The sequence below is a fragment of the Neofelis nebulosa genome, chromosome 4 (assembly GCF_028018385.1).
Source record: "Neofelis nebulosa isolate mNeoNeb1 chromosome 4, mNeoNeb1.pri, whole genome shotgun sequence".
Classification (NCBI taxonomy): Eukaryota; Metazoa; Chordata; class Mammalia; order Carnivora; family Felidae; genus Neofelis; species Neofelis nebulosa.
The window spans coordinates 39,171,030-39,195,040 of NC_080785.1; the positions used below are offsets into that span (position 1 = coordinate 39,171,030).

The following is a 24,011-nucleotide window of genomic DNA, read 5'->3' on the forward strand; positions in this document are numbered from 1 at the left end:
GAGGATGTGGAGAAAAAGGAACCCATCTGCACTGTTGGTGGGAATGCAAACTGGTGCAGCCACTGTGGAAGACAGTGTGGCGGTTCCTCAAAAATTTAAAAATAGAATTATCCTACAATCCAGCAATTGCACTATTGGATATTTACCCAAAGAATATGAAAACACTAATTCAAAAAGTTATAGGCACCTTAATGTTTATTGCAGCATTATTATAATAGCCAAATTATGGAAGCAGTCCAAGTGTCCATCAATAAATGAATAAAGAAGTGGCATATGTACACACATATATGTATATATATGGCATGCATATATATATGTGTATATATATATAATATAATTATCCAGCCATAAAAAAGAATTAAATCTTGCCATTTGCAATGACATGGATGAAGCTAGAGTACTATGCTAAGCAAAATAAGTCAGTCAGAGAAAGCAAATACCATGTGATTTCACTGATGTGGAATTTAAGAAACAAAACAAAAGGAAAAAAGAGGAAACCCAGAAAAAGACTCTTTGTTTTTAAATTTATTTATTTATTTTGAAAGAGAGAGCGTGCACAAGTGAGGAAGAGGCAGAGAGAGAAAATACCAATCAGGCTCCGAGCTCTCAGTGCAGAGCCTGACACGGGGCTCGAGCTCATAAATCATGAGATCATGGCCTGAACTGAAATCAAGAGTTGGATGCTCAACCGACTAAGCCATCCAGGCACCCCAACAGACTCTTAACTATGGAGAAGAAATTGATGGTTACCAGAGGGGAGGTGGGTCGGGGATGGGTGAAATAGGTGAAGGGGATTAAAAGTACACTCATTATGATGAGCACTGAGTAAAATATAGAGCTGTTGAATCACTGTTTTGTACACCTGAAATAAATATAACTCTGTATGTTAACTGTAATGGAATTAAAATTTTTAAAAATAATGAGAAAGAAAAATAAAAGAGGTGGCCAGTTTAAAAAGAGACCTCTGGGCCCAAGATTACAATGAACAGAATCATTTCTTTTTAAAAAGAATGCATTTTGGAGTCAGAAGCCCAGAGGGGAGAGCAAAGACCCATGGACAGCAATAGATTAGGAGACCATTGCAGATAATAAAATGAGTCCTAATGAAAGAACATTCCTGTCCCAAGGGTAGGAGTCCCTGACAACAGCTGCAGCTGAATTTAAGACTTGATATGGACAAATGACTTCTGTAATTCTCTGATTCTTTTTGAAAAACCTATTGTGGTTATCCTGTCCCTGTCTTTCCATTGCATATTGGGTGTTTGGGGGACAGATAACTTGTCTTTTTGCTTCATAAGCCTGTGATTCAAGATGAACTGCATTTGAAGTCTACCGTAGGATCCTCATCCATGGACTTTGATCCTTGTGCAAACGGACTTTGAGAGATTGTTACATTAATGTCCTCTCATCCACCACCAACTCTCATGAGTCATGCCTCTTGGTTCCCAAGCTCTTGTGTAGTCCCCTACCCTGACTCTTGATTTGGCCATATTAATTAGTCCCTCAGGCCAATGGAATTACAGGAAACAACATGCAAACAGAGGCTTGTTAGATGCTTGCTTATAACAAGAGCTTGTAGAGTTTGTCCTTTGGGACCAGTACTATCTCTATGGTTGTAGCTGTCTGAGTGATCTCCAGTCAGACCGGTTGATTACAACCTAGCTAAGCATACCTGAAACTGCAAAATCAAGAGCAAATAAATGATTTTGTATTAGGTTTTAGAATGTTTATTTTGTATCAATAATTGTATAAATAAGTAGTATAAGGACTACATACTTTTGTCTTTTATCTGTCCTTTTGATATGTTATTTGTTTCCTACACAGTTGAACCCTTTAGTTCTGATCACTTTGATTCATGTAATTCAGGAGTCCTGTGGATCAAAATTTCTGATACACTTTTATATTGCTAGAAAGGGAGGATGTTTTTTTTTTTTTTTTTCTCTTCACCCGAAGGATTCCACATGAGTTCAACAGTGAGGAGCTAAAGATCTCAAATCCATGTTCTCATCTTCACAGATTTGTTCACAAATGTTGTACAAGTGAAGTATATGGATTGGTATGTTCTATCTGTTGGGGAATTTGGCTTCTTTGCAGTTAAGTACACCTAGGGAAATCCAAGCAGCCTCTTAAAAACCTTTTGTTACTTGTTGAATCACTTTTTTTCAGTTGCTATGTGCCTTACTAGGAAATTTTTTTTTGGCTAGGGGATAAATTAGATTCTTTTGGGCAATGGAGAAGGACCTACTAGTGACTAAGAAAGCTTTATTCAATTTTATGAGGAAGTTATGGATTTGTCAGTGTATAGATATATCTTGGTGCCAATCTATAGATGCTTCCATGTAGTTGGCTTATATTACATATAACAATCTGTCTTTGTGATAATATGTAGAAATTTTAATTTATATAAATTTTATATCTTATTAATTATACATGATCTATATCTTGTCATGATTAATTAGAGCTATTAATTTAAAAAGCTAACTCAATATCTGTTTTATGGAAACACCATACACATATCTAACGGTAGTGTTTTATAGTTATTGCAGTATTGCACTGAACCAGAAAGTTTGCAGTCTAGTTATAGTGATCTGAATTAAGGGGATGCTCAAACACTGAAGAATTTGTTAAAGAAGAAACCACACTTCATAAATATTTGTAATAAAAGGATGTAAAAATCAGATGGTTTTTATCTTTAAAAAATTAGTTTGTTCTTTAAGGCATTGCATAATAATTGAAGAAAACTTGGAAAAAAATAGAAAAATACTCAAAATAAAAATAATTTACATCACCTTCCAGAATTAGTTAATTTTAAGATGATATTCTATAATAATAATAGTTGGGAAATATTGAATGATCACTGTATTTTGGGCATTAGATATAGTATTCACTTTAAATATAATAATTTATTTAGTATCCCCCACAACCCTGTAATGAAGGTACTATTACTAAACATTTTACAGATGACAAAACAGGAGAAGAGATATTGATTTGTTAAAAATTACCTTATTTTTTTCTTTTCAAATTCTTATTTAAATTCTAGTTAGTTAACATACAGTGCAATATTGACTTCAGGAGTAGAATTCAGTGATTCGTCACTTACATACAATACCCAGTGCTCATCTTAACAAGTACCCTCCTTCATACCCATCACCCAACTAGCCCATCCCCTGCTCACCTCCCTCCATCAACCCTCAGTTTGTTCTTTAAGCTATATATTTTTTTTAAAATTTTTTTCTCAACGTTTTTTATTTATTTTTGGGACAGAGAGAGACAGAGCATGAACGGGGGAGGGGCAGAGAGAGAGGGAGACACAGAATCGGAAACAGGCTCCAGGCTCCGAGCCATCAGCCCAGAGCCTGACGCGGGGCTCGAACTCACGGACCGCGAGATCGTGACCTGGCTGAAGTCGGACGCTTAACCGACTGCGCCACCCAGGCGCCCCTTTAAGCTATATTATAAAGCTGTAGTCATGAAGATGCTATGGTACTGGTGCAAAAACAGACACATAGATCAATGGAACAGAGTAGAAAACCCACAAAACCCACAACTATATGGTCAACTAATCTTTGACAAAGCAGGAAAGAATATCCAATGGAAATAAGACCGTCTCTTCAACAGATGGAGTTGAGGGGTGCCTGGATGGCTCAGTGGGTTCAGCGTCTGACTTCAGCTCAGTCTGACTTCACAATTCATGAGTTCAAGCTTCCCATCAGGCTTGCTGCTATCAGCATGGAGCCCACTTTGGATCTTCTGTCCCCCTCTGTCTCTGCCCCTCCCCTGCTCATGCTTTCTCTCTTTCTCAAAAATAAACATTAAAACAACAACAAATGTTGTTGGGAAAACTGGACAGTGAAATGCATAAGAATAAAACTGGACTACTTTCTGACACCATACACAAAAATAAATTCAAAATGGATGAAAGACCTAAATGTGAGACAGGAAACCATTAAAATCCTAGAGGAGAACACAAGCAGCAACCTCTTTGACCTTGGCCTCAGCAACTTCTTACTAGACATGTTGCCTGAGGCAAGGGAAACAAAAGCAAAAATGAACTGTTGGGACTTCATCAAGATAAAAACTTCTGCACAGCAAAGGAAACTATCAACAAAACTAAAAGGTAGCCTACGGAATAGGAGAAGAGATTTGCAAATGACATATCAGATAAAGCATTTGTATCCAAAACCTATAAAGAACTTATCAAACTAAACACCTAAAAAACAAATAATCCAGTGAAGAAATGGGCAGAAGACATGAGTAGACATTTTCCAAAGAAGACATCTAGATAGCTAAGAGACACATGAAAACATGCTCAACATCACTGATTATCAGGGAAATACAAATCCAAACCATGATGAGATACCACGTGACACCTGTCAGAATGGCTAAAATTAACAACTCAAGAAACAACAGGTATTGGTGAGGATGTGGAGAAAGGGGAACTCTCTTGCACTGCTGGTGGGAATACAAACTGCTGCAGCCATTCTGGAGAACAGTATGGAGGTTCCTCGAAAAGTTAAAAGTAGAACTACCCTATGATCCAGCAATAGCATGACTAGAAATTTACCCAAAGGATACAAAAGTACAGATTTGAAGGAGTACATGTACCCTGATGTTTATAGCAGCATTACCAACAATAACCAAACTATTGAGAGCCCAAATGTCCAATAACTGATGAATGGGTAAAGACGACATGGTATAGATATACAATGGAATATTAGCCATCAAAAAGAATGAAATCTTGCCATTTACAATGATGTGGATGGAGCTAGAGTGTATTATGCTTAGTGAAATAAGTCAGAGAAAGACAAATGCCATATGATTTTACTCATATTACAATTTAAGAAACAAAGCAGATGAATATATGGGAGGGGGAAAAAGAGAGATAGAGAGAGAGAAACAAACCTTAAGAGACTCAAAGAAAATTACAGATTTAAGCCCAGGCTTTTAACTTCAGTTTGCATTTCTGAACCATTATAAATTCTTATCATCCTTTTCTGTACAATTTCCCTCCCTTTCTCCCTCCCTCTCTCTCTCTCCCTTCTTTCTCTATAGTGGATCACACTAATTTGTTGTTTTTTAAATTTATTACATTTTCACCTAACTTATTTCACCAAACATATCCAAATATCTTTAAAAATTTTTGGCAGTATGATTTTTTAAAATAGAATTTATTGTCAAGTTAGCTAACATATAGTGTATACAGTGTACTTTTGATTTTGGGAGTAGATTCCCGTGATTCATCACTTACATACAACACCCAGTGCTCAGCCCAACAAGTGCCCTCCTCAATGCCCATCACCCATTTTCCCTGTCCCCTGTCCTCCCCACCCCCATCAACCCTTAATTTGTTTTCTGTATTTAAGACTCTCTTAGGGTTTGCCTTCCACTCTGTTTATAACTATTTTATTCCTTCCCTTCCCCCATGGTCTTCTGTTAAGTTTCTCAAATTCCACATATGAGTGAAAACATGGTATCTGCCTTTCTCTGACTGACTTATTTCATTCAGCATAATACCCTCCAGTTCCATCCACATTTTTGCAAATGGCAAGATTCCATTATTTTTTATTGCTGAGTCATATTCCATTGTGTATATATATCACATCTTTATCCACTCATCAGTGGATGGACATTTGGGCTTTTTCCATAATTTGGCTATTGTTGATAGTGCTGCTATAAACATTGGGGTACATGTGCCCCTATGAATCAGCACTCCTGTATCCTTTGGATAAATTCCTAGTAGTGCTATTGCTGGGTCATAGGGTAACTCTATTTTTAATTTTTTGAGGAACCTCTACACTGTTTTCCAGAGTGGTTGCATCAGTTTGCATTCCCACCAACACTGCAAGAGGGTTCCCATTTCTCTATATCGTCTCCAACACCTGTTGTTTCCTGAGTTGTTAATTTTACCACTCTGACCGATGTGAGGTGGTATCTCAATGTGGTTTTGATTTATATTTCCCTGATGATGAGTGATATTGAGCATCTTTTCATGTGTCTCTTGGCCATCTGGATGTCTTCTTTGGAAAAATGTTTATTCATCTGCCCATTTTTTCACTGGATTATTCATTTTTCGGGTGTTGAGTTTGATGAGCTCTTTATAGTTTTGGATACTAACCCTGTATCTGATATGTCATTTGCAAATATCTTCTCCCATTCCATCAGATGCCTTTTAGTTTTGTTGACTGTTTGCTTTGCAGAAGCTTTTTATCTTGATGAGGTCCCAATAGTTCATTTTTGCTTTTATTTCCCTTGCTTTCAGAGACATGTCAAATAAGAAGTTGCTGTGGCCAAAGTCAGAGAGGTTGTTGCCTGTTTTCTCCTCTAGGATTTTGATGGTTTTCTGTCTCACATTTAGGTCTTTCATCCATTTTGAGTGTATTCTCGTATATGGTGTCAGAAAGTAGTCCAGTTTCATTCTTATGCATGTTGCCATCCAGTTCTCCCAGCACCATTTGGTAGAGACTCTTTTTTCCATTGGATATTCTTTCCTGCTGTGTCAAAGATTAGTTGGCCATACATTTGCAGTATGATTTTTAATGTCTTTTAGTATCCCCATACCATATCATTTAACCATTTAATGTTTTCCCTTGGTACTAAGATTAGCTCAATTAGCTATTATAAATAATATATGATGAATATGTTTGTGTGTGTGTGTGAATGTATATATAATTTTTTTTTTTTTTTTTTTTTTACCATTTCTTTAGGATAATTTTCTAAGAGTGGCATTTTCTGGTCTAAGGATAAGACCAGTTTAAAGACTTTAGATACATTTTGGTAAATTATCTTTTAGATAGTTTGTAAAGATTTTTTATTGTACAAGCAGTATAAGAGAGTGCCTGTTAAATTGTGATGTGTCACTCTCTAGTACATAGGTAATACATCCAGAGGTTAGGAGAATGAAAAATTAGCGACTCACTATACTTCCAAGTTAAATTAATATGGTATATGTTCATTTAAAAATTGTATTAATAGAGCTCTAAGGGCCTGCTTTTTAAAGAAAAAATAAGAAGTGTAGTATCTACAGAAATACAGGTCATTTTTATGTGAATGAAATTTCATGCAGTAAAAACAAAAAGAGGAAGAATATATTCACTCCAATTTTAAGTGGGAAATGCTGAAGAGCTGTATGTCTGTAAGAAAGAGGATGTGATTAAAACAAAGTTATTTTTTAAAAAGGCTCTCAGATCCCTGAATAAGATGTAACTAGGTCCATATCTGGATTTGCAAGGGTGAAGAATTGAATTGTCTAGCACAGTACCTGGCAGAGTTGGAAGTCAGTAGTTTTTCAGGGATGAAGAGTTGAACACGTGAAAGAGAGCACAATTTTTATAGCTTCACATCCTTCACGAAGGCACCCCCTTTTCACCCCCCTGTTCTTTAAGTTGGACATGTGGGGAATCTGTCTCTTTCCCAGCTCATGTGGGACCTGTCCAGAGTCTACACGTGAGCAGAAAGAGGCTGCCAGGACTGTTTGGTCAAGGTGGGGTGACTGGTCTAGGCCAGAGCTCTAAAGTGATTCTGTAAGAAGGGATTTCTAATGGGAATTGCATGATATTGCCAGATGCTCCTGTGGGGGAGCCTCTGGAAACTGCAGCAGGCATGAAGAACCCATCATTCTGTACTTATTAATAAAGTGTCAGATGTAACTAGGGTTTAATAAGTATAAATTTCCTGAGATGCTTGATGATTTGAATTTCCTCCTTTTAGCACTCAAGTGTAATGTATGTGTGACTCTAGGTTTTAATAGCCTTGTCAGGTTAAGGGCCCTAAGGACAGAAGTTTGAATAATTTTTGAATTAGATGGTTGGTCATTGAAGGGGGTCAAGTATTAAGGAGTAGGGATAATAGGTTTCCTTTAACTGAAAGGAATGGTCCATTTCTAACTTAAATCTTCATGCAGATTTGGGTACAGTTATAGTCCATTTTATTTTGTACACCTAGTGAGACAAATCCAGGAGCTCTACAAGCCTCAATAGCAAGGGAAGGGAGATGACATTTTAGACCATTTTATCCACATTCTTTCAAAAGTGTGGCTTCTCATAGTAATAATAAGTCTATAATCAGAATACATATTTATTTTAACTGTATTTCATGCTTCTTGGCCAGCACTGCAGTTTAAAAAAGAAATCATCATTTCTCTTCAAAAGAAATCTGAGGGCTACTATTGGTTCCTCATGGCTGCAACTGGGGACCATCTCACTGAAAGCATAATATTTAATATCCAAACACTTTAGATTGTATATAGCCAGGGTAGATGGTGCTCTTTATAGGCCTGACAGGGTTGAAAGAGCTAGAAATGAGGTTAAAACCAGCTTTGTTGGTAGACAATAGGTAGTGAATTATAGGCTGTGAATTTGTTTTTTATTTTAATTAAAAAAATGTGCAAAAAACATGAATAAGAAATTCATAGAAAAAATCAAAATCGAATAATATCATTTACTGATTGATGGCTGTGGCTAAATCTTACAAGGTAAGAAATCCATCATGTCTCTGTTCAGTTCTCTAGGGGAGTTTTATTTTTCTAAACCAAGACATAAATTCCCCCAAAACTGTCGTATGGTTTGAACTTGGACACAAGCTGAGAATTTAGGATGCCTTGACAATAATATTTGTTTGTAGGAGGAATAAAAATCCTTCAGCATAGTCTTTGATCAGAGGTAGCATTAAAGCACAAATGCTGTGTTGTACTTGTTCCAAAAGCAGGTTTGAAATCTACTATTTCTAGTTTTAGCATAATTTATTAACATCTGTTGAAATCTGCTGACTTATGTTATCTTTCTTAGAATGAAAGATACAATACCTAGGTCAGAACAAAGCATACCATAAACTTCTTTAATGTTACAAAAATCCCCACCCAAGAAAAAAAAGACAGAAAAGGAAACCATAATCTCATCAGTCAGAGCTAATGACTTAGATTTTTAATGGATATATTTTTATATATGTATGTATATGTGTGTATGTTTAAAAATGATAAGTTAAAACATCATGTTTTTATAGAAAATATTTTTAACTAAATAGTTGTGCACCTTGAATTTTGGGGGGATTAATTCCTAAAAGCCGGACCATTGAGATCCAAAATCAAAGTGTTGACTTTACTTGCTTAAAGGAAATGAAGAAATAATCCATCAAGAATTTAGAAATAAAGGGTTGAATTTTCAGCCTGAAGACTTCCAGTTTAGTATTTAAAAGGAAAAACATTCAGGACAACATGTAAATGTTTAATCTTATCTTGAGTTTTACAGAAATAATACTGTAATTGATTTTGTTGTTGTCGTTCTGTTGTTGCTAGCACCATCTTTATCATCCTTTTTTTTTATTTAAAAATTTTTTTAACACTTTTATTTATTTTTGAGAGGCAGAGAGAGACAGACCACGAGCAAGGGAGGGGCAGAGAGAGAGGGAGACACAGAATCGGAAGCAGTCTCCAGGCTCTGAGCTGTCAGCACAGCTCGAAGTCACCAGCTGAGATCATGATCAGAGCTGAAGTCGGACACTGAACCGACTGAGCCACCCAGGCGTGGCTTCATCATCTTAATTTGTTGACTCTTTACTCTGTATCATGCATTGTGTTAACATTTTGTGACACTCTCATTTATTTCTTGTAACAACCCTATGATGTAGGTGGTGGTGCAATCCCCATTTTATAGATGCGGAAATGAGGCATGGAAAGGTTAAATGATTTGTTTAAGGTAATCTGGCTAGTGAGGAAATGGTGCCAACATGTGACCACAGTTTTCTATCTTGAGAGCAAGGGCTATCCAAAAGACCTCTCTAAGTTGTTGATGTTTAGCCTTAATGCACCTTGGTAGAAGCCCACGAATAGGTGGAGTTTGAAGATGCAAGTCACTGAAGAAAAGATGGGCAGAGCAACTGTGGGGTTTGTTTTATTCTTTGTGGGTAATCCCAGTGATTATCAGTGTTTTTCCCCTTACTACTGGAAATCTCTTTGACTCCTAGCAGGAACATCTAACACAGTTACACGTTTTGAAATTGAGGTGGAAACTCCTAAATTAAATATTCTCTGAGGTTTCTTACTTCAAAAACTTTATTATTTTAAGTTGGTTATAATTTTGATGTAGTCTCAAGGAATCTAGGATTTAAGGTATTAGCAGCACGACAAGAAAATATAGACTCTGGTTACATCAGTTTCTGAAAGTTTATGACTTTTAATTTAGATTTCATGTGTATAACTTCTTTGATTTGAAAAGATTACTTGCTCTGTCTGAAGCATAAACTGCCATTCCCACAAGGGAATGTGAGATGTACAATTTCTAAGTAATAACATGACTTACTAATTTTTCTGAAACAGCATTATCCAGATGAGATTTTCTTCATTTTCATAAAAATTTTTCATTTTGAAGTTAGTGCATTATTTTTCTTCTCAAAAGTTGTTTTAGAAAACTCAGGAACTAAAGTGTTTTTTTTTTTCTTTTTAATAAATTTTTAAATTGAAGTACAAAGAGCTATGGTTGTTATAGTGCTGTACTGTAGAACAGTTTCTCAACTTAAGAAATTTTTTCTTTATGGTAAGTGGTTATTCATATTCATAAATGAACAGTAAAGAAAAAAAATTATTCTATTGTGAAAATTTTATTCTGTTTTATTCTGTTTCACATAATGAATATTATGTTAGCATTATTTCACTATGGATAATAATAAAACCCTGTTCAACTTTATTCTTAATGCTTAAATTGCCTAACTTGATGAGACACCGAAGATTTCTTACCATACTTATCTAGAATATGTTTTCATTGAAAGAAATATATACATTGTTTAGATAATCTACATTGCTTAGGAGCCATCTTATTTAAATACGCTTCAAAAAGTTTTCAATCTTTTAAACTTTAAGATATAGAAATACTATTTTCCAGTCCTTTTTCTGGGCATACAAACATGAGTGAGACACGATTTCTGCAATTGGAAAGCTTACAGTTGAGTGAAAGAGTCATATGTGTAGGCAGATACCTATAACCAGGTTTTAAGAACTATCATTGAAGTTAACCTAAATAGTTAAAGGAGCACAGATGGGGGATGATTAAATTTAACCTTGTAGAGGAGAGGAAAGATAAAAGAAAATTCTGTTGTTTCCTTTATAAAATCAGGCAAGGTCTTCCAGGTGTCGACTGATGATTCTAATATTTTACTATTTGAAATTAGACATGCTTCCTTCTGGGATTTTTTCCCCTACATAGATTTTTTGTTTACAACTCATTACCTTTTGGTTCTAACAACTGGAGTTAGAAAAGCTGGTTGATGACTGATTCCGTAAGGGAAAGATGATTCCTGGTGTCAAGATTTGCGTCTATGGGGATTCTTCTGTCCTTGGCCTTGGAGCACCAGGATGTAAATTTCCTAATTTCTACAAGGAAACTTCAGTTTTTTTTTTTTTTTTTTTTTTTTTTTTTAAGACTTCACAGAGAAAAGTCACCATCCAAGCAGTCCTTTGAGAGATAAGTAGAATTTTCCAAGTAGGGAAAAGGTTTTCTGGGCAGAGGGACAGTCAGATGTTGGGAGACCCAAAGGGAGAGTATGAAATTGAGGTTGACTCAAGAGTATTTTAGTCTGGGGAGCAAGGTGAATGGTGATACTGTTAACTTAGGAGGGGGATGCAGAAGTATAATTGGGAGCTGGAGTCGAAATCATCTCTCTTCTGGGCATGTTAATTTGGGAAATTTTTAGGAATTTAATTAATTGATTTTTTTAAATTCTTTCTGCTGAAAATTATTAACCACCTTATGTGCCTGGGTGTTAAGAACACAGACATAAGAAACAACATATTCTCAAAAGGCTTATAGACTCTTGGGAAGACAGACAAGACAATAATTACAATGCACATTTAAATATGCTGTGATAGAAATGATCACAGGTTGTGATGAAAAACTTGAGAGTTTTGCTCACCTAATGGAGATTGAAGATGGAAATGGGGAGAAGGAGAGATCAGGGTTATTAGGAAAGAATTGCTGTGACCTTGCCTCATGAGACTCAAATATTGTTTTGTTGTATGAGTTAACCAGATGGCACAAGGTGGGAAAAGGGGACAACATTGCAGGCAGAAATATTTTCTTATATGATGCCTTGAAAGTGTCAGTGGATAACCTGCTTGTGGTTTAATTTAACCCATAGGAACTCTGCAGGTGGGGATTGAATGGGTCCTGCAGATCATGTGTTTCTTGATTTTGATCTTGAAGCCAGTCATGTTGGTAGTGTTGGGAAGTTAGTGAAGGATTTAAAGTAGGAGAATGACTTGATCAGATGAGATGCCCAGCAACCACATAGAGCTATGTGCTAGAATCTCAGAAAAGTAGTTGGTATTGGAGTATAAATCTAACTGGGGGTTACAATAGTGATAAAATGTGCTTCCTGCTTAGTTGTAGAGTCAGGTAAACAAAAATTACATTACAATATGTAAGTGTTGTAGTGTGAAGTGCTATGAATTGAGTATAGAGGAGGAAGTGATTTAGGACTATGCGTGTAGGAGTCATTGGTATATGGATGGTATTCGCAACTGAGAATATTGATTAGATTTTTTCAGAGAAAAAAATTAAAAGCAGGAATGAATGAGCTAAAGGTAGAATTCTGGAAAAATGCAAACTTCATGGCATAATGGTTGAAGAATAATTGTCTAAAGCTATTAGTTTTGTGCCGTGGATTGCAATTTATTAGTAGGTTATAAAATCAACATAGTGGATGTGAACTTAATATGGTTGGTTATAGATAGAATTTTAAAAACAGATTAGGAGAGAATAAAAAATATCAGGGTGTATGTAGTAAAGGTAATTATTGTTTTGTGAAATTTTGTTCAGAATTATGTATTTGTTCATGTGTGTAAAATGTTTCTCATTATGAACGGTGGTCACAAACTTGAAAAACACCAACAAAAGGGGATGAGGAAGAGCAGTCAGAAATTACTAAATCACTTTTGTTCTTCACTAATCTGATGGAGAAAAAAAGAAACAAACTCAATGAAAATGCAATGGGAAGGAGATTTTCTCTTTGTGGTTCAGATGGTGTCCCCCTAGGCCACATTTATTACTCCATGTGGTATAGGAGGAAAAATACAAAGAAATAAGGGAAAGGGACTTGCAAGATACTGAACTCAAAGAGAATATGAATGAGAGAGATTGAACCCTTATGGAAGATGAATTTTTTTAAGTTTACTTATTTGTCTTGAGAGAGAGTGAGTGTGCATGCATGAGCTGGGGGGGTGGGGTGGGCGGAGAGAGAGAGAGAGAGAGAGAGAGAGAGAGAGAGAGAGAGAATATCCCAAACAGTCTCTGTGCTGATAGCAGGACTTGGTCTCACAAACCATGAGATCATGACCTGAGCTGAAATCAAGAGCCGGGAGGTCAACTTACTGAGCCACCCAGGCACCCCAGAAAGGCGAATTTTTAATCTAACCCTACTGTGTGATGGCAAAAGCATTCCCTAGCACATGACCCCAAAAGCCCCCAGGATTCATCCTACTACATCAGCTCTGTTCCTTATTATGGGTGGAACCAGAGGAGGAACCTGGGAAAGGATTCAAAACTACCTTTCATTAAAATTGTGATGTAGTATTACCAATAATAGGGATTACTGAGAGCTTGACTATGGGTTAAGAACTGCTCTATAAACTTTAAGTGAATGATTTCACCAAGTCAGTTAAAACTTGTAAAGCTCTTAGAACAGTGCCTTGCACTCAGTATGTCTGGCTCTTATTAATAGAACAGTGCACATGGTAAGCACTCGGTGACTACTGGCTATTCTTGTGTACTATTATTGATTAGGTAAGTTACTAACTATCATCACTTTACCACTAAGGAAATCGAAGCATAATAAAGTTAAATAAGTTGCTCAAGATCATTTAGCTCAAAAGAAATGGAATCATTAAGGAATGATTGAAGTGAAGTGAATGACTGAGTTGAAAGTGAAAGACTGATTAGTGTGGATACATGGTGAGTTATAGGATAATTGGTGCCTGAAGTATGATGAAGGGAGAGGGAAGAGAAAAGATGGGCCGTAAATGAAAGATATTGTGAAGGAAAATTAAAAAAAACCTCCTTAGCTTGGTGACTGGTTAAATATGAAGTAAAAAGATAACTAAGATTTTAAGCTGGTTGACTGGGAAAAGGTAAATAAGATGTAAGAAAATAAGGAAGAAAACCTTTTTTGGTAAGAAATCATGACAAAGTCCATTCAATCGTGTTGAATTTTACGTAAGATCGTTAAATGAAATGAGTAGCCGGAATTCAAAACTAAAGATAGAGATATTTAGGCATTATCACATAAAGGAGTTAGTAGAAGCTGTGGGAGTGTTTGAGATCTTCAAAAATAACCAATATATTTTGGCCACAAAAAAACCCCTGGGTAGTCCAAAATAAGATCATGATAATTGTCCCCACACAAAACTTCTATAGCTTTGCCCACATCTGCTTTGTAGAAATCTTCAAGTAATTTCAGGGATCTCTGAAAAAGAGTATATCACTACTGCTCCGGCGGCTGGCTGTGGTCTGGCATCCACGGCCTTCCTGGCTCCTGCCGTGGCTGCTGTGGCTCTGTCTCTTCTTGCTGCCACTGTCAGTGAAGGTGGAGAGGCTCCGGCTGTGGTTTGTTTGGCCCTTTCCCACAACCGCAGAAACTGCAGTTTCCCCTCATGGCATTCTCAGAGACCCTGGAGAGTCCATGGTGAGAAAGCTCTCCTAGCTTTTCTTTTTCTTTTCTCATTTTCACTCTTTCCACCTCAGGTTTCAGACTTGTTATCCACTGGCTGTTTCAGCACCCCTGTCCAAGTGACAAGCCTGCTGGCTTCATGGTTCCTCAATCAAATTTTTATGCCTAGACAGTTCCTGACCTTGAGATGAATTCCTCACAAAATGTGTCTCAATTTTTTTCCCTGTTGATCCTGAGGCACATCTAGAATCATCTGAATCCTAGAATGAAGTTCATTTATCAGGTTTAAACTGGGACCACAACCCTTACTCCCTCTTCTCTCTAGAAAAGAGAGGTCAGAGTGGGAAATTCCCATATGTACCATGATTGTTCTATCCCCTGTTTCTTCTGCTCCCTTCTTTTCTTCATGTGGGTGTTTTCCTGGTTGATTGGAGATAATTTCTGCTTTTCCGCAAATGGAACAGTGATGTGCACTACTGTGGAATTAGATCCCATCTGAATATTCCATTGGGAGGTTTGATTCACTTCTTCGTCATTTTTTTTTTTTAATCCTTCTTAAAGCTTTTCAAACCTCTTTGCTGGAGCTTAGTAAAGATTTGAATATCTAGTAGCACATTTTCCTTTCAAATAAGTATTGGTAATGTATTTGCTCCCCCTCCCCCCACCCCAGGTTCACCTGTGAAGAATACCGATGAGTCTTTTTGAAAACTCATCATTGGCAGTTACTTTAGAACAGCAATTTATTGAAAGCTACTATATTAGAAATGTTTTATTGCACTGCACTAGAGCTATGAAGTGCAAGGAACCATGAAGATTGAAAAATACAAATGATAGATGTGTCTCTTTCTCCTTATTTTTTAGCCTTCTTTGAATCCTGGGGGGAGCCAATCATCTGATGTAGTGCTTTTGAACCACTGGAAAGTGAGGAATTTTGAAGTACAACGTGGTGACATTGTGTCATTGGTGTAAGTAAATCAGAAACATTCTTTATTTTTATATAAAATTATTTATAATTGTCTAATTTAACTGGTAATTTGCCGTGACTATCTTTGCCAATTATTAAATTAATAGGTACATTTTAACTATATATTTTTAAAAATCATTTTTGAAATGTAACAATGTTGTAAACAAGGATTTTTCTTTTATATCTAAAATATATCAGTTGATTGAGATATGTGAATTTGGTAAAATGTTTTTAATGAAATGTGGATCAGAAATTATATTGATGGTCCAGAGTGCTTGTATTTGGTGTTGGTTTGGATTATTTTGAAATTTTGCATCTTGGAAGCAACTCTTTTATTACTTTCATTTTTATTAGTTTGTGTAGGTACACAATATTTCTAGAAGATGATAATTGTGACATGAAATTCAGTGACATTTTTATGTATTAGTAATTGAATGGAAATAAGGCAGTTTGGAGGCTTTTGTCTGGGACCAAAAGGTGGCACTGTTTCTCTGCTAAAGTACTATGACTGGTCAGGAACAAAAATTTCATTCCAATCTTAATGTAGAAAAAGAATGTCAAAGTGTGTATAACTGACGCAGTGATATAATATATAGTCCCAGTACATGCTTGGATGGTTTAGATTTGAGATTTGTTTGTTTGTTTTAGAAGTAAATTCATACTGAGAAGACTGTAACAGAACTTGCCTGATTTCTTCTGGTTTCAGCTACTTATAAAAATGTTTTAATATGACTTCCTGTTATGGTAGTTAGTGCATTGGGGTAGCAATTAATGTAGCAGTTACTATCATTTGTTTTAATGATAGTAATATCCTGGCATTTGGAGAAGACTTCCATTTATATTTCTAGTTCTTGAATTGGAAAGATTGTTTTTTGTTGGATGAGAATTTATAATTGTGTGGTAAAAGCAAAACATGATCTACTTGTTCATACTTCACCTTTGGCTAATGGTTTGTGGAAATAGATGTTTCATAAATGTGTCTCCTTCGAGCCTGTTTCATCAGGATTCATTTTAAAACACATTAACTAAATCTGGTTAGTAATTAATAAAATAAATACATTCAAGCAGAGTTTTGTATGGCATACATCCAAGGATGGGGATTAAATGCTTCTCATGTTCTTGAGAGCTTTCTTTAATATTAACCTACGCTTTTTATTTTGTCATTCAGAGTACTTTTTTTGCAACCTCCTTAACAACCTTTTCCATGCTGGGTTAGCCTGTTGTGTGCTCATTATTCTTTTGCCTTTGGTTTGACAAGGTTACATTCTCACTTAGTCGGTGATGGAGAGGATCCCCACCCAAGTGAAAGAGGTCACACTATAAGCAGACAGTTGTGCAGGGTTTTTTTTTTTTTTTTTTTTTTTTTTTCCGTGAGAAACATGCTGACTATCCCTAAGCAAGTAAATTTGAATAGGTAATTGGAAAAAAAAGGGCTCCTTGAAATTCAGGGTTTCATGGGTCCATAAAAGTACACTAGCATATTGTGGACTATGTGAAAAAGAAAGCAGTATTCTCTTACATAAATATTAAACTAATTGATATTTATTATATAAATTAGTTTGAAAATAGTACATTCGAATTGGGGTTGACATAATAAATTATAACTACTTTGGCTGAACTATATTTCTAATGAGTTAATTATGTGCTATATCTCTATTATGTACAAATAACGCAAATTTTCTTTCATAATGCTTATTGCTAGCAGGAGCCATTTACATAAAAGAATGCTTAGTGATTGGTATTAATTATTTAACAACAAATAATCATTAAGCAATGATTGTTATTTTTTTGTGAGAAAGAAACAAAAAGTCTTTTGCTAAATTCTTTTTAGCATGATGTGATACTATATAAAAGACATTATTTAAAATCTGCTTTTAGTTTTATGAGCAAAAATGCTTTCTAAATGTCCTTATATTTGTATGCATTTTATAGACTGCTTCATTTGCAAAGATTGATGTTGGTTTGATTTATGTTCATTAATATATATTTAATTCATGTCAACAGTGGATATTTGCTTTTCTTACAAAATGTACCAGTCTGATTTTAACTTAGATGTTAATTATCATTACTATATCAGAACACTCTATCTATTTGAAAAATATGTGACTCATAAGAAATGGGTGACTAAATTTGAATTAGGGCTAAATTTAAAATGTAGTTTGTCATTTTGTTTACAGATTGATATAACAAATTTCATTGATATACAAATAATCTTTGGAAACAAGGTAGTATGATAATTTATATTCTAAAAAATCCCAGGACAGCATTTTATACATTCAGTGGGTGTGGAAATATGGCATTTTTATTATAATATTATATATGTATTTCTGGAAAACTGCAGTATGCAATTTCATAAAGTAGTAGGGCTTAGGCAGCTTTGTAACTAGAGCACTAATGAAAACAATAACAGTTCAGTAAAAGTGCTAGTGTCGTTTAAAATACATGACATTTTTAATAAGTTAACATTGCAGTAGATGTAGGATTTATTTAAAACCAAATGGCTGAAGATGCCTTGATGGAAGGCTGTGTAAGAAAGGGTTGAGCTTGTCTACGTACTCAAGGGCAGAGGGACATTTTCATCAGAAGTTACAACTAGAGAAAAGATTGCAAGCTTTGTACAAAGTGTACTGATACCAGAGATGTATCCTCTGCTCATTGTTCACTGTTATTTTACTTACTTACCTACTTACTGACTGACTAGTCGACTTTCTTTCTTTCTTTCTTTCTTTCTTTCTTTCTTTCTTTCTTTCTTTCTTTCTTTCTTTCTTTCTTTCCTTCCTTCCTTCCTTCCTTCCTTCCTTCCTTCCTTCCTTCCTTCCTTCCTTCCTTCCTTCCTTCCTTCCTTCCTTCTATTTTTTGAACAATGATTAGGGTTAACCTTGCAATAAGCACTTCTACGAGAAGAACTGAATGTGTAATTCCTGGCTTACTGCTGTTAGTATACTTAGCCTTCAGTTGCTATTAGCGAGGCAATGCACTAATGATAAACCAGTGCAGCTTCTGCTTTATACTGAAACCCATTCTTCATATTGCCTATGAGCTAATTCATGTTAGAGAAACACATACTGTAGCAGAACAGACTTTTCTATTGCCGGGGGTTTTGTTCAGAGCTCACTGACCAAGGCTGTTCCCTAAAGCATGGAAGATCTGAGGGGTACATATTAGAATATGCTTCTCTGCATCTCTTATCTTTTCCTGTCACTTTCTTTATGTGAAAAGTAGGTCTCAGTGGAGCTAATGTTTAAGCATGTTATTCAGTAACGTTAAATCAAAAGGTATATTTATTTAATAACATTATTTGTCACATAAAACATTATTTCCTGTCATCAAGTCCTGGGTATTACTGAGTGTATGTAGGTGACATCATACTCTCTTAGTGGATTTGCAAACTAATAGTGGTGATTAAGGTGGATTTTCTATACCTTGGAATTGACTTTTCATTAACCTGTGTGATGGCCTTACTCAATAGGCTTAACATAAGTAGCGTATTTACAGTGATATATCAATTAACAAATGCATCAGGACAGAAGTTCCTTCATGATAAAGTTTCAAATAACCACATTTAAAAGTCTTTTAACTTTTTATTTTGAAATGATATTAGACTTCAAGAAAGATTGTAAAAGTAGTATAGGGAGTTCCCATATAACTTTATTATTTTTTTCAGCTTTATTGATGGTGTAATTGACAAATAAAATTGTGGTATTTAAGTGTACAATGGGATGATTTGATATACATATACATTGTGATAGGATTCCCCCCCCACTGAATTAATTAACATATCCATTACCTTACATATTTACTGTGTGTGTGTGTGTGTGTGTGTGTGTGTGTGTGTGTGAATCTTGAAGTTCTACTTTCTAAGCAAATTTCAGTTATACAGTATGTTCAGTTATATAGTTATACAGTATGTGTAGTATGTCACCGTGTTATCCATTAGATCCTCAGACTATTCATCTTATCCTCCCTTAAATTGACATTGTACACTACCATGGTACAATTATTGAGATGAGGAGTTGACCTTGACATAGTACTATTAACTAATTGCAGACCTTATGTGAGTTTCACCAGTTTTCCCACTAATGTCCTTTTTCTACACCAAGATCCTATGCAGGATCCCATATTTCATTTTTATTTTTTATGTCTCTCTAGTCTCCTCGATCTGTGATAGTCCGTCCTTCCTTCCTTCCTTCCTTCCTTCCTTCCTTCCTTCCTTCCTCTGTCTCTTTCTTTCTTTCTTTCTTTCTTTCTTTCTTTCTTTCTTTCTTTCTTTCTTTCTTTCTTTCTTTCTTTCAGCTTGACACATTTGAAGGGTCCTTGCCAGTTATTTTATTGGAAAATCCTTACCATTAGAAATGTTGGGGTCAATATATGTTCCACTGGAGAAGCATGCTGTTGATGGCAGTTGCTGGGGAAGCTCTGGCAGTGGTAAGAGCTGGAGAGGTGGATTAGACAGGTCAGAGAAGGAGACTTTCAGGCATATAAGTCAATTTGGTTCCTTAGGACCACATACTTGGGTCATGACTAAGAGACTCTATGGCTTCTGAAAGTCCACACAGTCACATTTACTGCTGCTGGGAAGCCAGGAGGAAGAGTCATGAAGGTGGGGAGAGGCTAAATTTATAGTAGAGATAGAAGAGAAGGAACTAAGGCTAGATCATTGATGGTATTACATTGAACCCATGTTCAGTTCTAGAGTAGAAGGTTAGGGTGGGGAAATTCTCATTTCATGAGTACCTCTATATATCAGGCATTGTGCTAAGTACTTTGTGTATGCCATTTTTACTTAATTTTCCTAACAATATCTGGAGATAGTTATTTTTAATACAATGAAAATGAGGTTTAGCAAGTAAATAGCAGAGCCAGAATGCAAATCTAGGTCTCCTTGACTCTGAACCTGTCCTCTCCCATATAGCAGGCAAATGTGGCTATTGAGCAGCCAAAGTGGTTGCTGCCACTTGTTAAAATAGTAATATTTTAGATATCTTCAGCCAAATAAAATACATTATTCAAATTAACTTAACCTGTTTCTTTTTCTTTTTTTTAACATGACAAGTAGAAAATTCAAAATTACACATGTGACACACACACTCTGTTTCTGTTGGACAGACAACACGGTGTCTAAACCTTTTCCATCAACCATGCTACTTTCCTGGAGTGTGTCTAAGGTGAGCTAATGTGAGATCCTAAAGTCTGGGGTGGAAAAATACTAACTTAGTTGCTATGAAGCAAAGGCAGACTCCCAAATATAGCTAAACACTTTGTGTTGGTGAGAGTATTGGGGTGATAAGGTCCAAAGACAAAGAAAAAAAGACGTACAGATCTACGAGAGAGAGAAAACCTGTGTCCTGTATCCACAACAGGTTTTTTGTTTTTGGTTTTTTTTTTAAGTAGGTTCCAATCCTAGTGTGGGGCTCGAAGTCCCAACCCTAAGATCAAGAGCCACATACTCAACTGTCTCAGCCAGCTAGGCACCCCCACTACAGTTTTTAATATGTATTGACTTTATTGTTTTCCAGTCACTGGGCCATGAGTTCTGTATTAAATTTATTTTTTATTTTTTATTTTTCAACGTTTTTTTATTTATTTTTGGGACAGAGAGAGACAGAGCATGAACGAGGGAGGGGCAGAGAGAGAGGGAGACACAGAATCGGAAGCAGGCTCCAGGCTCCGAGCCATCAGCCCAGAGCCTGACGCGGGGCTCGAACTCACGGACCGCGAGATCGTGACCTGGCTGAAGTCGGACGCTTAACCGACTGCGCCACCCAGGCGCCCCTGTATTCAATTTTATTGAGTTTTTATTTTAACCACCCTCTACAAGTAGGTACTGCTGTTATTCCTATTTTATATATGAGAACAGTGAGGTATAGAGAGGTTAAGTAATTTGCTTAAGGACAAACAGTCATTGGAAGAGCAAAGTTTTAAAGTGCCTTTTATCAAATCCTATGTTCTTAACCTTCCAACTATAAAGCTTCCATATATTGTGGTTGTGGTTTGGTTGAGGACACTACTTATTCTCAGCAAAGAAGCCAGTCAGGCCCTAATATCTCTACATCTATCATTTATCCCCATTTCTGTAATGAAATTTATGATATAGTTATTCATGAAAGGTAGTCTCTTCATTAATAGAAATAAGACATTATTATAAACATATAGTGTACATACAATTTCCACAGCTGTTTTGTGACATGCTAAACTAATTGCCACTTTCTGACAGATGGCCACTATGATGGTGACAGCTCTAGCAGTGAATGTTAGCAAAGAGTTATGAAGATTTCAGCCAGGGAAATAGATGAAATAGAATAGAGCCTTTGAAAAAAAAATGAAAGGTGCTAGTTCCTTTGTGTCGTGAGTACTTGTAAATCTTTAAAGATCCCTTGATCCATGAAGGTAAATTAATTGGAATCTGCTAAAAAACCAAATTCAGGTTTTGAAGAAATGCTTAGAGCAATGATAATACTGTATAATGACCCATAATTGTATTAAAAGCCAGTTATCTGTTGAGCTGGAAGAATATAATTGTGGATGCTTATCTATTAAATCTGTGCTCATTTTTAATCTTTGTTTATAGCCAAATATTTTTCTGAGTTTGTACGTAATATTGTATGTTTCAGGAACACAAATTTAAAAAGACCACAACTTTTATTTTTATTTATTTATTAAAAATTTTTTTAATGTGTATTTATTTTTGAGAGAAAGAGACAGAGACAAGTGAGGTAGGGGGTGGGGCAGAGAGAGAGGGAGACACAGAATCCAAAGCAGGCTTCAGGCTCTGAGCTGTAAGCACAGAGCCCTATGTGGGGCTTGAACTTGTGAACTGTGAGATTATGACCTGAGTCAAAGTCAGATGCTCAACCAACTGAGCCACCCAGGTGCCCCAAGACCATGACTTTTAAGGAAAGGTTCTATAAGGAGGATTGAATTTCTTTTCTCCTCCTCCTCCTCTTCCTCCTCCTCCTCCCCTCCCCCTCCCCCTCCCCCTCCTCCCCTCCCCCTCCCCCTCCTCCTCTTCCTCCTCCTCCTCCTCCTCCTCTCCTCCTCCTCCTCTCCTCCTCCTCCTCCTCCTCCCCCTCTCCTCCTCCTCCTTCTTCTTCTTCTTCTTCTTCTTCTTCTTCTTCTTCTTCTTCTTCTCCCTCTCCTCCTCCTCTTCCTCCTCCTCCTCCTCCTTCTCCTCTTCCTCCTCTTCCTCCTTCTTCTTTCTCCTTCTTCTTCTTTCTTCTAATTAATTGACTGTAAAAATGGTGGAGAGTGAAATCCAGGTTGTAATTTATTTTGATGAGAAATTTAGTTTTTGGCACTTTCAGTTACCCATAGTAGTTTGCATTCATTACTAAGTATATTTACAGATGATACTTTAAAAAATGAGACAGTGTAAGTATTATTGCTATTATCTGATATAGATTAAACTGATTTTGTAACTGCTACTCATGGGCAAACAAAAAGTTGATACCTTCAAGGTAGTCCTTAGTATCACTTTGCTTTCTTGAGTAGGATAAACTGCCTACACAATTGTTATACATTTAATTGCGCAATAAAACATTTTCTTTAGTTCTGAGACAAATTATAGCTTAGAAATGTTTCAGTGATCATAAATTTCAGTTTTGAGTTATTGAGATTTTATGGTAATGTAACTATAGAATATATCCATAGCTTCTGCTTGGCCCATTTCATAAATCTTATATCCTTTGAGAGATGACTAGAAATTGTCAAAGAACAAAGTTATGCAAGCAACATTCTATGAAATAGTAGGCATTTATGTTTGTAACTGTCTTTATTTTTACTGTGAAAAAATCTAGTATCTGAGAACACTATGACTTTTATTAAAAAAAAAAAGTTCAGGACAGCATTTATAAAGAAGGAGCTCCCAAATACATGTTATATGTTATATGTAAGGAGTTAGATTGAACTGTTAAGGAGAAGCATTTTGAATATAAGTTTAAATAATAATTCTAGCAGAAAAATAATTAGAATTTTGGAGAAGCAGACAATTTAGGTTTCAAGCAGTGCATGTAACTCAGAAAAATAAACTGTTACATAGGTAGGGTTAACCTGTTTTAAATACTTCTGGAACCAATAAGATACAGATACACGTATAAAGACAGGCCATTAAGATCAATCAATATCTGATTTCTATTTTCATCTGTGATAGATTAGTTCATTTCAAACTAAGGCCCTTACTGAGAAGCATCAGAAAGCTGTATTAAAAAAAAAAAAATTGACATGCTTTATAGCTCTATCAAAGGGCAAAGATCCAGTGAAGAGAAACACATGGAGGTGCACCCTGTATTCAGTGCCACTTTTGACCTTGGGTTATTTGTCATTTTGTAAGCACACCATGGACCATGAGACTGAGAAGCCTAAGAGTGGCAGCCAAGATGGTGAGATGCACAGAATCTTTGAC

The 24,011-nt window shown here is 36.0% G+C and overlaps 1 protein-coding gene across 13 annotated transcripts in view; it reads left to right on the forward strand.

Annotated features, from left to right (window-relative positions):
* The window catches only part of IMMP2L (inner mitochondrial membrane peptidase subunit 2), an 896,430-nt gene that overhangs the window by 55,157 nt on the left and 817,262 nt on the right, over positions 1-24,011 (forward strand). For all 13 annotated transcript variants that reach the window (XR_009260302.1, XM_058724576.1, XM_058724575.1 and 10 more), the window contains one exon: positions 15,511-15,614. Coding sequence is in view for 12 of the 13 variants with exons in the window: in XM_058724576.1 (XP_058580559.1) it covers positions 15,511-15,614 (104 nt within the window). In the remaining variant the exon portion in view is untranslated. The remainder of the gene's footprint in view (positions 1-15,510; positions 15,615-24,011) is intronic.